This window comes from Pleurodeles waltl, chromosome 6 (genome assembly GCF_031143425.1).
Source record: "Pleurodeles waltl isolate 20211129_DDA chromosome 6, aPleWal1.hap1.20221129, whole genome shotgun sequence".
Classification (NCBI taxonomy): Eukaryota; Metazoa; Chordata; class Amphibia; order Caudata; family Salamandridae; genus Pleurodeles; species Pleurodeles waltl.
Window position 1 is genome coordinate 1101323945 of NC_090445.1, and position 14891 is coordinate 1101338835.

Genomic DNA, 14891 nt, shown 5'->3' on the forward strand with positions numbered 1-14891 from the left:
TCTATCTAACTGTTTTTGCTTAGCACAGCACTGTGTTCTCAAACAAGACATTCTTGATCACTTTGTGCTTCAGTCAAGGCTACAGTTTGGTACATTGCCTGTGAACGTGGTAGAAGTTTAGTCTCCAACATTCGAAGAGAATACACATCCTTACATAGGGACATCTTCTTAGAACATTAGCTGTGTTATTATAAATACACTTCCTAGTCCCATTACACGTTAAGAGGGAGATTCCAGCCAGGGTACCACGACTGTATGTTGATTGCTGAATGCTTCGCTGCAGATGCTAACGCAGACTACAGGCCTTTGCTCAGGTATGAGGGTTGATGTCCTCCCGGGAGACCCTGAAAGGCAGAATTAAAGCTTAACATGCTGTGCTCAGATTATGACTAAGATAAGAAATAGTCCATAAATTCTAGTGACAATATGATAGCGTTATTCTTATGCTTCAGTCTCCTCGTCACGATTTTAATATGGTCATGTTGTGTCGTCCTGGTTATTGCAGCTTACGATTTGCTATCTAAAATGCAGTTGTTTTATTAAACCAGCCTTTAAAACTCATACTGCTTCTTATTTTCATTTATATATGAGACCGAATTGTGAATGAGAGAACCGGATGGGACCTGAGTGACCACGACTTCCCTGAGAAGTATAATATGTCATGCACTCGGCTGCCCAATCATCTCTATCTCTTGGTGGAGATGAGGCACTGCTAGTTAGCGAACCCATTGGGAATGGCCACACTCACAGAGATGGTGGTCTGCTGGGAACAGCAGGCCTCCATGTCTGTGACTGCTTTTTAAATGAAGCAGTTTTTTTTTTGTTTTTTTAAGTGCAGCCTGTTTTCCTTGAAGTAAAACGGGATGCATTTCAAACAAAAAATGAAAAGCTTTTCTTTTCATTTTGTTCAGAGTAGGCAGTGGTCCATGAGACTACTACCTGCTCTGAAAAAATATTTTCGCTTCCAGTGGGGACCCCTTTCTGTTTGTGAATGGGTTACCACCTACTTGGAAGTTGGTGGTAACTGCAATTGTTTTGCAACCACATTCACGGTTGCAAAACAATCTTACATACCACTGCAACTTACTATTTGGAAGCGACGCCTTCAGCACGCTCCTTCCAAATAGCGACTCGCAAACCTATTTTGCGTTTCAGTGAATAGACTACAGAATTGCAAAATGGCATTTGTACATGCCAAAATGCTATTTTCATGTCACAAATGGCCTGATTCTGCGAATCCGGCTATTTGCGACATGAAAATAGCTATGTACATCTGGCCCTACAACTCAAGCCCTAAGATAACTATAACTCACGTGCTCGCCATGGACAGCCAATTACCCCACATATTACGTCATTCATAACATTTTCTATGACATCATTGATATTATCACAGCAACATTTGCAATAAAATTATTGAAGAGAAACTGTGCATGGCGAGGGGTGTGAGTTATAGTTATCTTAGGGCAACTCTAGTTACTTGAAATAACTCTAAGTACAACAGATGAATTTCTATAGTTTTGTGCGAGTAAATTCAGAATCTAACTATAACATCCCTCTATCTTCTGTTTTTTTCAGTGAATATATATTTATTTATATATACATACACACATACACACAACAAAAGAAAGGTTAAACTGACGTGTGACATTAATTGTATTATGTATGCAAAAGTTTCTAAATTTATATTTGAATTCACCAATTTCCCCAGAGTATTGCTTGCCCTACATAAATGAGCCGAAATTGTGCATCACATTTTTTAACCTAAATGTACTAAATTGACGCTATCTTACTGCTAGCAAACGCATTTGATTGCATATAAACATAATATTTACAAAGAAACCCGTGTCCTAATCATATCTTTGTATCCATAGAACTTGACCTGCTCAAGAGACAAATGAGTGCTGTGAATCTACAACTGAATTTATTGCGGGATGCCTCCACCAAGCTGAAGAAAGGTGAAAAATAATACTTCAAATTTGAGACTGTTCTATATTTCCGTATTTCTTTTCATTAGATCTAGCAGTATTCAATAAATTCCAGGGTGTACGATCACTAAAACACTTCTTGATATGTTAAAAAACATTTTACTGGTCAGAAAACGTTTTTCAAACACAGGTGTTCCTACTGAATCACAATTTTGAAGAGGAATGAAAAAGATATTACCGCCAAATTTTGAGTCGATTTGCTATGTATCAGTGGTTTGTGTCTATGATATCTGTCTGAAACAATTGATCTGTTACAAACTCCCAAGTTGGGATGGGAACTGAATCTTCAAGGGATAGACAGCAAAACGTAACCCGACAAATTAGGCAGTCCATTCTGCAATTTCCAGCACTTCCCTAGTTTATGGACCGCTTGCTTAGTCAGTTTGCACAATAAAATACTAAAAGCAAAATGTAGGTGTGCAATCTTCAAATGCTTTTTGTGATTAATTCCTAGATATGAAATCACACATGCGCAAACCGCATGCTTTATTACAAGCTTTGTCAAAATGTATACAGTTTTATTTAAACACACACCCCATTCAACTTAAAGCTGCCTTCAGACTTTGCACATTAAAATCTTCAGAGAAGTTGTTTTTTTTCAAACTGAAATACATCTGGTTATATTCAAACAGTAAAATAGTTACACTTCAGCATGCCAATTGAGATTTTCATGCCATAGCTTGAAGTTTTACAGATAAGCATTGGATTGGCACTATTGGCAATAGTGAAACCCCCCAGAAGACTGAACACCAGAGGCCTACCTTTAGTTGGGCTGGTTCGAGAGATCAACTGCTACCGATCTAGGACTACAGCCGTGTGGGACCATCAACAATTATCTTAAAGATAGGTTTATAACATGCACTACCAAATACTCCTGGACAAACTCAGACTCACTTTTCTCACTCTGTGCAGTGTGGGACTGGTATAAACACATTTTCCAGTGCTGCTTTTAGATCCCAGGCCACTGCTGTTACAGATATAACACCAACCAACACATAGGTTAGGCATGTTAGTATCCTGATTTTAAATTATTTACACCTCTACTTGGAAAATATAATTAAATGCTGTAGCACAGTTGTTTTATTGGTTGAAGACTTAAATAGTCAAATTAAACCAGGAATCAGCTTCACCTACAAAGGGCTTTGGAGCACAACACATGCCCTTTACTACTTATTTTATTTTCTAAAATGATCAAGCAGTTCAGAATATGGGCCTGATTTAGATTTCAGCAGATGGATACTCCGTCACAACTGCCACCATTGTGACGGATGTAATCCGTCTCTGAAATCTAAATCAGGCCCTTAGGGCCTGATTAAAGAAAAGTGTCATTGCACCCAGAGCAGCACCGATTTTCTTTCGCCCCTTAGTGCTCCTCCTAACGCCACCATGTGTGCACCATATATAAAATACGGCACACCATGGATGTACTTAGTGGAACTAGAGTCAACATTTTTGATGCTAGTTCAGAGCTTTGCAGTCATAGCGTCAAAAATGTTGACGCTAATCTTGCAAAGCCCATTGTAAACAATGGTGTGCCTCCTTTTAACGCCTGCTCTTAGCAGGGGTTAAAAGTGCCCAAAAAATTGACGCAATAGCGCCATTTTTTTGACCCCCATAATGGGGGAACACCCCCTTTGCATACATTATGTGTGGCGCAGGCATAATGTAGCGCAAAGGGTTACAAAGTGGTGCAATGCATTCATTGCGTTACTTTGTAAATTTGGTGCAGTGATTTTGGCCTTGATAGCATAAAAAATGGTGCAAATGCGGCATCAGGAGACACAAAGGGCTCTTAAATCTGCCCCTTAGTTTTTAACTTACTTGAACACCTAACTATACCCCTTAGTTTTTAACTTATTTAAACACCTAACTATACATGCCCTCCATGGTCTTTTGTGCTGTCTCAGCTCATGCAGGCCTATCTTCCTTAGTCATCTTGTCGCCCCCTTATTGCATGCCCTCTGTTGTCTCACTCTATATGTCCCCACTCTCGCTTCCAGGCCTGAGTGGTTTTTTGAGCTCCACTTCCCCTACACCTTCCCTTTATGTGTTACTTGCTGCCCTAGCTCCCTCGCTCCTGCATTTTCTGTCAAGGCCCTCTTCTTTACCATACTTGAATAGCTTGTTTTCCTCCTGTGCCTCTCTCTTGCTCTCCATGGTCCACTGAGCTGCCACTGCCCTTCTCACCTGCCCAAAATGGTCATTTGCTGCCACTGGCCCTTCTCCATGCACCCTCCCATTCATCATCTGAGTCCGTGCCCATATTCCCTCCCGCCTTCCCTCCATGGTCTGTTATTCTACCATTGCCACTCTTGCCCACTCTACATACTCAGCTTGTGACCCCATTCTCTCTTTTTCTCCTGTCCTATGGTGTCTGATTCCATTCCCTACATCTTCCCTTCTGTTGTCCTTTGTGCAAGCCACACTCCCTCTCTTCTTGCCCACCATGGTCAATTGTGCTATCTCTAACCCTCCTGCCAGCCAGTCTATTGCACTGATACTGGCTGCCCCACCAGCCCTGCTTGTCGGTTTGCTACTCACAACCCCAACCACATTCCCTCTATTGTCAATGTGTGTTTGTCTGTCCCCTCACTCTCACCTTCCATGGTGCATACTGCTTCCACTGCCACTCCCATCTGGCCTCCATTATGAACTTGCTGCTCTGGCCCCTCCCCAGTTTCCTTCACATGCAGGCTCCTGCCCTCTCCCTCCTGCCCTCCATGATCCGTTGTGCTGAAACTGCCACTCCTGCCTGCCCTGCATGGTCTGCTTGCTGCCCTTGTCTCCGTGACGCCTGCCATTCATTGTCCCTATGCATGCCCAGCCCCTTTCCCCCAGGACTCCATATTCTGTTGCTCTACACTCCATCTTCATTCTGTCCTGTGTAGTCAGCTTGTTGTCCCTGCCACAGCTCTTTACATGGATGTCATTTAGGGGTCACCATGGGTCTCAGCTGTGACCCCTGACTTGCTCTTTCTGAACTCTGGCACTGCCTTTGCAACCCCTTGCCACAGAGGTGGCAAAATCGGTGCCAGGAACACAGGAGCAGCTTGGTTGGTGCTCCAATCTCCTTTTCCGGTAATTTTCTTATTATGCTAATAGTGAATATTATTACATTATTCCTTCTTACTGTAGCAAAAACATGAAGTAGAATTAGCTGGAATATGACATTCCCTAGTTTCTAAGGTAAGTGAAAATTGCTTTTAAATGTATGTGTATGGGTTCTTGCCAGTGAGAGTGTGTTTATGTGAGAGAGAGTATGTGTATGTGATTGTGTGTGCATGTGTAAGCATGTGCATGCGTGAGTGAAAGGGAAGGTCAAAGTGCATCTGATGTTACTTTCCGATACCCCGGCATTTTGGCGACTTGACATCCATAGTCCCTTAGCCTCTCCCCCTGCCCTCTGTTGTCCAAGTCAGTGTCCTTATTCCTTTGCCACTCCCCTACATGGCCATGGGCATGCTGCTCCCTACGGCTCTCAATGGTCCGTTGGGCTACCACTGCCCATCCTACCTGCCTGCATGGTCAGCTTGCTGCTACTGCCTCCCTCATGGTGCCCTCCATTGTATGTGTGCATGCCCTTGTCCCCTACCTCTTGCCCTCCATGGTCCATTGTGCTGCCACTGCACGCCCACCTGTCTTATATAGTTTATTGTGCTGCCACTACCGGTGCCACCTATCCTATGTGGTCAGCTTGTTGCCCATCTCCTACCTCCTGCTCTGAATTGTACACGTTCATGCCATTACCCCATTCATTTTGCCCCACATAGGTGATAGTGCTGCCCCAGACACTCTTGCCTGTAGGCCGCTTCCCACTTTGCCCTGCCATCCATGGTCTATTGTTCTGCACCTGCCCCTCCCAACTGCCTTGCATTGTCTGCGGTGCTGCCACTGTCCCATCTGCCTGCCCCCTCATTGTCAGTTTGCAGCTTCTATCCCTGCCCTCTCTCACTTGCCCTCTGTTGTCTGAGTTGATCCCCCAATCCCTCCCTCCCCACAGTGTTCTAATGAGCAACTAGAGCACTAACATTCTGAATTTATACTAAAAATGAAGCAAATCTGAAGTCATTTTATTGGAATCAAAAATTGTGAAACCAAAAGCATTTCCTTTAGAAATTAATATCATACCTTTTTGTCTCATAGAAATTATGGATAGTGCTCTAGAAAGCTAAAATGAGGACATATTTACTGGGTTTCAATAGTGACAAAAGCCTTTCAAACTACTTGCCATTATATGTTTTTCTCCAGTTCATCGCTTGAGTCTTTGTTCCACGAGTTACTTGAGCGGTTTGCTTCTTTATCATCAAGCTTCCTCATTTCTACATTTACTGCTATGTCCTCTGTAAAAACTGCTTTTAGCCTTACATCTTTGATTTCTTCAAGATGGCATTTAGGAATGCCACACGTTTGCCATAAATAAAGAATGTTAGCACTCTAGTTGCTCATTAGTACACTGTGGTAAAACTGCACTTGAGCACCAGGAAGTTAGTTGGCAGGCTGCTGCTGGTGTTGAAAGTATATGTTTCGGTCTGCATGTCAGAATCTTTTACGGAAATGGATATTTGAAAACTCACAAAAATGTTTCCTGTAGCACTCAATTCTATGACAAAACAAACCCCCACATTTCATTACAGGAAATGTTTTAAGTTTTGCAGCTTTGATTCAATCGAGATGGACTCAGGTGTGTCACTATTTTGTCATTGACAAGAACTTTAGCACTCTAGTTGTACATCAGAATACTGTGGAAGGATGCATTAGACCACTGCAAATTCAACAAACACTGCTGCTTTTGGTAGTATGTTTTACTTAGTGTGTCAGACTTGGCAGATAAAGATAGTGTGAATTAGGGAAAAAAAATCACTCATGTTTGGTTTTGGAGCACCATCACAACCCCTAAAATTAGTATTATACCACCAACAAGTGATTTATATTGTGACTAAAAGCTGTTATAACTCTTTATATGTGCTCCTTTTCGAGAGCGTCAAAAACAGGCTTTCTCTACAATGCATTTCAAATGGTAACTTGTCCCAAAGTCCTATTATGGCTGCCACAACATGTCCATTTTGTGGCTAACCAGATGCCCCTGGAAGTCAGGGAGGACTCCCTTTGCCATTCTATATATTTCTTTAAATTATTTTCAGAACACAGGTATGATTTCCCATTTTAGCTCCCATAGTCTGAAATGGCTAAAATAATTTGCACCATATTTAGCTTGAAAGTTTAAGTTTTTGCAGAAAGTGTGCTTTTTTCGCTTGGTGTCTGACCATTACATTTTTTTTTAGATTTTAATGGTAAAAAAACATACAGTGCTCACTTTAAATGGTTTACACTTTTGTTTAATTCTGCCATTTTAACTTGGTAATCAATCTTGTGGATCAAATTTTAAAACGTTAAGACAATGTCATTAGCTGCATTAGGGCTGAAAATTTTGAAACTGGCAAGTCACTATTTTACAACTGCAAAAAAGTGACATGGTATGGGTGGCCAGCCCTAAATGTGGCCAACCACAGGGCATCAGTGGAGGGAACTATGTGTCACAAAAATCAAAAGCTACTCTTTAAAAAAGTGCCATATTGGATTGGCCAACTCACATAGTCATATGTCAAAGTTGCTTTGAGAACTTCGGTAAGGTGCTAGATTTAACTGCCATTTTGCTCCTGACGCAAGTTATTTCTGACATGGAATTTGCAGTCATTGTAAAAAACACTGAAACAGTGCCAAACACACTAAAATAACTGTCTGGCTTAGCTGGGAAGGTAGGAGTCCTTCCCGCACAGTATGGGCTGGGCAGCCACTGCAGATTAGGTACAGGACCTTTTTGCAGACCAATCCCTGCAAGCAACCCATGCCGTTCATGGCTTAAGGTCTTCCATGGTGTGGGTTGGGGGGCTTTGGAAGAATGGGCGTAGTGCCTAGCCACAAAAATACATTGGCCACAAAAGGAAGCAGAGTGAGCACACCTTCACCTCCACCCCCATCCAGACCATAAAAGAAAGACCATAAAAGGGTCCCGCATGGTTTAAATAAAAAAAAGTTATTCACTGTGCACGGACACCAGAGAGCGTGCAGGTGCGTGATTTACAATCTCTCATCTGATTAATCTTTTTAAGTTGATGGAGACACCAAGGGAGTTAGCAATAATAAAACAATTTAATTTTTGTAAAGCCCATTTGGCCACACAATAAGGACCAGGAATCAGAGGTTGAAGTTAAGTAATTTTACTACCAATTAATAATCAGTCTAGTATATATGCATGTCAGGAAAATAACAAAAAGATTCAAGATTGCAGCTGGCAAACTGAACTATTGCAAAAGGTTCAGTCTCAGTAGGATACAATACAAAATAATCACAGCCACAGCAATAGAGAAACTGAGAATTGGAAATGAGTGTTCCTTATAGAAACTCTGATTTTCTCCCCAAACACAAATAAGTTCTAAAGTCATCTAATCAAGGTTCTAATTTTGCAATAAAGATGGTTTATAGAGTGGGGTCTCAAGGAATTTCGGAAATGAGAGGTGTCAGCGTAGTGAAGACCGCAGTAGAAGTCTTCTACAATTGGATTAAGGCCCATATTCATACATTTCAGCCCTGTATTTGCACCGCTTTTTGATGCAAAAACTGTGCAAACTTACAGTTGTATTTTGTAAGTTTGAGACGCTTTTGCGTCCAAAATTGGCGCAAATGTGGAGCTAAAAAAATATAAATATGGGCCTAAGTGTTTAGCATGAAGCTTCACACTTGCAAGAAAAAAGGAAGCAGAGAGTTCTGCACCCCTCAAAGTCAAAGGGAATCTGCTCTGACTTCTGACAGAGTGACCATTAGCCAAAACCAATAAGACTTCAACAACAATCATATCTCTTCCCACCCTACCAGTAACCAAACATTTCACTTCCAGTGTCATGCATTTCCAACACCACCTGAATTTCCCATCCCACAGAACGTAGACAGTTACTGCAACCTTGAAAATTCCTGTTCCTTATTCAGGATGAATAGGATGTTTCATCTGCTCATATGGTTCTCACATTTCTTGTGAAAATTTCTCTTTTCAGGCCTTACCATCAATGAACTAATACATGCAATAATACCCCTTTGTCTGGTTAATGAAATCATGAGAATGCACCTGTAAAAGAAAGAACATGCTAACCAAGCAAAATGCGTTTCAAAATGATGGCCTTTAGTCAGGCTAACTTTAACTATTATTTATTATGCATTTCAAATATATGATTATACATGCACACATAAAATCTTCAAAATAAATGCAGATCATGAACAAAAGAAATGCATGTTACTTCTGCAAATAGAACATAAAATGTAAATATGAATAATGAATGCATTGAAGCAAGGTAAATGAACATTAATGAGCACGTTTCTAAAGTTTCAGTTTCTCAATAGGTACTTTTCATGAAGGCTTTTAAATGCTCACACACTTGAATATTATTTAAGCCACTCAATTAAGATCTTGTCAAAAATAAATGTGAAATTGCACAATGATTATATGTAAAGGATGGAGTCTAAATTGTGTGGCTCTACATGATAAATGGAGGCTAGGGTCTTTGTTTCTGAGACAGGTACAAAGGACAACAAATGCTAATATTGGGGTAAGGAAACTGCAAATCCTGAAGAGGATTAAAAGACAGGGCAAGCTTCATGCCAAATACCACAAACCCGGGCAAGTTTCACCAACCGATGTATCGTCATTTGGGAGCTCTTTGGGTGTAGGAGTACTATGATATCACTTATTGTTACAGCACTCCTGATCCATTAGTATGTATTGCCTTTGCTAATTTGACCACTTGTGTCATTTTAGGGATTGATGGTGTTTCTGTATTTCATGGTTGTATCACTTTGTGGGTTTGCCTTTTAGAAAAACAAATCAAACGTCTGTCATGTCGACATAACACAGCTAGCCAGGTGGAACTGAGCAATTGCCCTGAAATTGCTTGGGCCACACCAGCAGCAAAACTGGATTTGACGGGTGGGCTGCCAGTGGAGCAGCAGAGGGGGTCCCCCTGATGCCCCAAAGGTTTGGTATACAAACGACCAAACCTTAAATGGCCCTTATTGTCTTTCTTACGATGAGTAATGCCTGTCTCACTTCTTTCCTTCAGCCATCCTGTTACAGAATGGAAGGAGTGTAGGTGAAAAGTTATTTGTGACCCATCATCGTGAACTCAACTATGAGGCAGCAAAAGTGATATGTGCAAATGCGGGAGGTTCCATCGCCTCACCCCGGAATGCTGCAGAGAATAATGCCATCAAGGAAATAATTGTCCAAACAGAGAAAGTAGCTTTTCTAGGAATAAATGACCTCCGCACAGAAGGCGATTTCAGATACCCCAGTGGAGAGGAAATCGGCTATTCCAACTGGGCTTCAAAGGAGCCAAATAATGAAAAAGGGATTGAAGACTGTGTGGAGATGCCCAGCAGCGGCAAATGGAATGACAGGTCGTGTGGGGATAAGAGACTCGTTATTTGTGAATTTTAAAGTCCGTGTCTTTCTGTAGTCCATTTCTGCAACAAAAAAAATGTACTCATTTATAAAGCTTTCAAATGTTCATTTTACTCGCATTCAAACTTTACATAATTAACATTTTGAAGGTTAAACAATGTGGAAGGTTATCCGTACCTGCTGCTACAATACTACTAACAGCAGTAGTATAGGTTTGCCAGCTTCTGGAATTAAAAATTAAAAACATGCCATAGCTAAAAATGCATATCCATTTTTGTTTACAAATTTCAGACTGTCCACTAAAAATCATCATTCCCTTTAGTAAAGTACAAAATGTTTTTTTTTTATACCAAGATTCATCATGGACTTAATTCCTAGTGATCAAAAACTGAACTTAAGTAGCACTTAGATGCATGAAAGTCACACTCTTAAAATGTGTGCATTAAAGTACTATGGGAAATCTAGAACTCTCATAGGTTTCCTAGAATATTCATGGATCGTTTATAAATAGAGCCATAGGATGGATCAGAGGATAAGCCGCTTTTCATTTTTTGTTCAGTGCAAGTTTCAAATATTGAACAAATGCATAATTATGGTCCCGTGAGTAGCACTCAATAGTACATTTGTAGCCGCCCCATAACTTCATATCAAAGGGGATCTTTTATACTGATGTATAAGTATAGATCAGGCATCTCCCATGTCCAGTAAATTATTCAGAGTTCTTTACCTGTGAATAGATAAAATGCATTTGAACTAGATCGATACTATTGAGGGTATTACTAAAGATTACCTGGGTTTAGTCATGATCTTGAGTACTTGTAAACAGAGTTCTCAGTTTCCATTTCTTCAAAAATATTTGTTATGCAACGCTGATTATTCAAACATTTTATATTACTAGAACAATCCGGTCATCGGCCTCCAAATTCAGAGTCCAGTCTCCAGTCTCAGCACTCGGTCAGGAGTAGGTTTGAGAATACCCTTCAGAGACCATATGGACTTTAGATTATTTAAGATGATAAGTTCTAAAATAGCATCACCACATATTATTAGGTATGGCATTCTAATTTTAGCTATCTCTCAATATATTCACCTAGAACGTAAGCATTATACACATTGTAAAACCTAAGAATCTCCTTCTGACCCGAGTTTCTATTACAGGAAAATGTGATAACTATAATTACGAACAATTTATCTAGTGAAATGTTCTACTGCCCCTACAAAACCACGCATTTATGGGATATTTATCATAAGGTACACAAGTGTTTTATGGCAGCACAGGCAACAACTACAGGTCCATCAATGCAACTAATTTTGCCGGGTGGAAAAAGGCTCCATGGGAGTACGGTTTAATGTGACAGTTCTGTAGATGAGGGTTGAATGAACCCACTAGTAGATATATGTCTGCATTGGGGGGGTTACATTTCCCAAATAATTAATTTTGAATAAATGTCTCACACATGAAATGTTACCACATTATTTTCCACATATATTGACTTTTACAGGTGTTGTGAAAGAGAACCTGCTCAAATAACTCAATACAAGATCATTGTCTGGTGAAGCACATCGTGCAGGTATTTTTAAGACAATCGTGTGCTGCTCACTCATGGCTGTTTTGAAGTAGGGCTGAGCCAAGGATCGCACTACTCATTCAGCTCTAAAAGCAGTCAACTGTTCTCTACCCTCAGGTTTTTTTGTGTGATCCGAATTACTAGTCCAATCTAGATCATTGGTGCAATACAGTGAAAAGGTTTTGTACAGCCATCGGTCCATACATCCAGCCTGCACCAAAGTTTCCGATATGACCACATAGTTTACTTTTTTCAAGGGCATATTGTCCTCATTTGAGAACCACAAAAGTGTGATTTTCAAACCAAAAAGATAGAGATTTCTGTTTCCAAGTGTGGTTTTAAGATAGTTGAAATGTGAAGAACAAAACAAACATGTAATCCTGCCTTAGCCAAAAACAAACTTCCATCAAAAATGAAGGGTTTCCCAAACTGAGTAATTACAGTACAATGGTTCCTTTATTGTATCTTAAGGCCTGTTTATCAGCTCGTTTCACCCTGGTGAAATGCGCCAGAGCTATCTGAGGCAGAAGAACTGCATTTGTAATTTTTTGTAACTTTATAATCACTAGGGCATACAAATTCTACATAAATGTTGACACAATGCAAGGACGCACTTATCGTAAATAGTCTAAAAATAGTCTAAAGTGGATTGTAACCTCTGTTTTCCTATGAATACATGAACAGAAATGGCATGCCTTTGCAATATAGTATTGTTGCAATTTTAAACAATCACTTACAAAAAATAGAAAATAGAATATAAAACAGAATGGAGAGAAAATGAGAAACAAGGAAGTTAGTGGGGGCTTTGAACTGTGTGCCTCAAATTACAATCACTTTGAATATTTTAATTAAACATGTTGATCCGTACATCAATTAATGATTTGTGAAGTTTCAGGAATGTAATCAAAATGCTAATACAGTTTTGGAGTTGACCCCTGGGTTGCAACAATTATTTGTTTGAACTGATGAGACATTTTAACATCAATCTGCTTCTTTAAACACATTAGAACACATGCATACGTTATATCACTAATGGCTCTTGTAAGCAATCAATAAAAATATTTTTGTAATGTCATTTATACAGTTGGCGTAATTGAAATATTAGTTGAGTCGATTAAAGTGTACCAAAAAAAAAAAAATGTTTGTCTTTCACTGGTATTGTTTCACACAATGACGCAAGAGTGAATGAACTTCATTATCCAGAAGCCTGTGTTTTGTAACCTGCAGATCATAGATCCAACATACTTTTAAGATGAGAAGTAGTGAAAATGTTAACAAACATTGGTAAAATCAATAGACCTCCTTTAATGTTCTAACCTACAGAAAAAGAGGTCTGCACAAATGCTGTTTGCATGCTTGATCACACTTAAAGCATCCCAATAAGCTTCCACTGTTGAATGTTCTGTTGTGTGTTTTAGGGCAAATCAAACTACATTGTTTAAGTTAGATTTCTATTTAGGAGTGGAATGCTATACTAATGGGCGGAGAGACCAGACAGTTTTCCATCCCCATTATTTCTATAAAGTTTTTGACTCAACTGATAGTTGAAAAGTTAGAACACTGGGTGGCTTCTTAGATTAACCCTATCCCCTGCAAACACCAAGCCAACAAATTAAAATGGAGTCATGCAAATTTTCCAGGCTTAGGATTCCATTAGGCCTAATAGAGGGCTTCCTCCCTTCGTCTTCACTCTTGTTGTTTAACACCTATAGGCCACATGTACAAAGCTTTTTTGAGGTTGAAATCGATGACTACAAAAACGTTTTTTTCATATATGAAAGTTAAATTGCAACTCTGTAACTTGTTACTGAATTGCAATTTAGGATTGTGATCTTGTATTTGGAAGGGGCTTGTTTAGGGCATCTCTTTCCAACTGCGAAACAATTGCTAACACCTCAAAAGCTGTGGTTAACGGGCTGCAGCTAAAATAAAGTTTGCTTTATTAAGAGCAGACCCAAACATTGTGATCTGCTCTCCCCAGAATGCCACCATTGCTCTGAGTTCTGTGATTCCAAGTGGGTCGCAAATTGTGACCTACCCCATTAATATTCACGAGGTAGGTTGATTTGCAATCCCACTACGAATTGCTATTTTTAAACAAATATTCTTTAGTGCATTAGTAATTGTGATCTTTAAATTGCCATTTACTAAGAATCACAATTTAGGAATCACAATTGCTAATGTTAGTACATCTGGCCCTAGGTGTTCTAACTGGTGCATGTGATTGGAAATCACCGAAGGCAACTTAAAGCAAGGCTGACAGTCTGTCTTTTTCCCACTTTAAATATTTAAAGGTATTTTCGAACAGAGTTGCATGGTGCCTTTCAGCAAAGATGACTGAGGGCATAATCTTCCTTGCAAATAATAATATAAACAGGTGCAGACCTTCTCATTTCATTTTACTTTTTTGTATTCATTTTTAATCTGAAATCTGGATTTAAAAAAATTACAATTACTTTTTTGTACTTCCTGTCCCTCCCTATATTCAGAACAACAGATAAAACCCCTTTTAACACTAGAAAAAAGTGCTTATCTGTACAAAGACCTGCTTTGTTTGTTACAACGTTTTTCTTTCCTGTGCTATACATAGCTTTAAAGAAAGGCTGCAGCATAAATTATATTTTTACAGGGTAGAGCAAGAGAAAAATTAAGGTACAGATTGTCTTTACTGAATTCTCCATTTGGTCCCGCATGCGTTATGCTTTGTACCCTCTTTACAAGAAACCAGTAAAGGTACAAATTTCATAAAATGAGATAGAATGCATCTCCAGTATTTCTTCAAAAGCACTGCAGGCATAAAAACCCGAACTGGCACCGGTAAGCCGTTGTCTTACAGTGATTAAAGAAAAGACAAGTGGGCCTCATATTTTATTAAATGTTCTCTAAATT

At 39.6% G+C, this 14891-nt stretch overlaps 1 protein-coding gene across 1 annotated transcript in view; it reads left to right on the top strand.

Moving 5' to 3' along the window:
- The window catches only part of LOC138300610 (mannose-binding protein-like), a 64154-nt gene extending 51033 nt beyond the window's left edge, over positions 1-13121 (top strand). Inside the window, exons 4-5 of the mRNA XM_069240205.1 lie at positions 1872-1955; positions 10094-13121. Coding sequence (XP_069096306.1) covers positions 1872-1955; positions 10094-10470 — 461 coding nt within the window. The 3' untranslated portion in view covers positions 10471-13121. The remainder of the gene's footprint in view (positions 1-1871; positions 1956-10093) is intronic.
- Positions 13122-14891: the final 1770 nt, after the last annotated feature.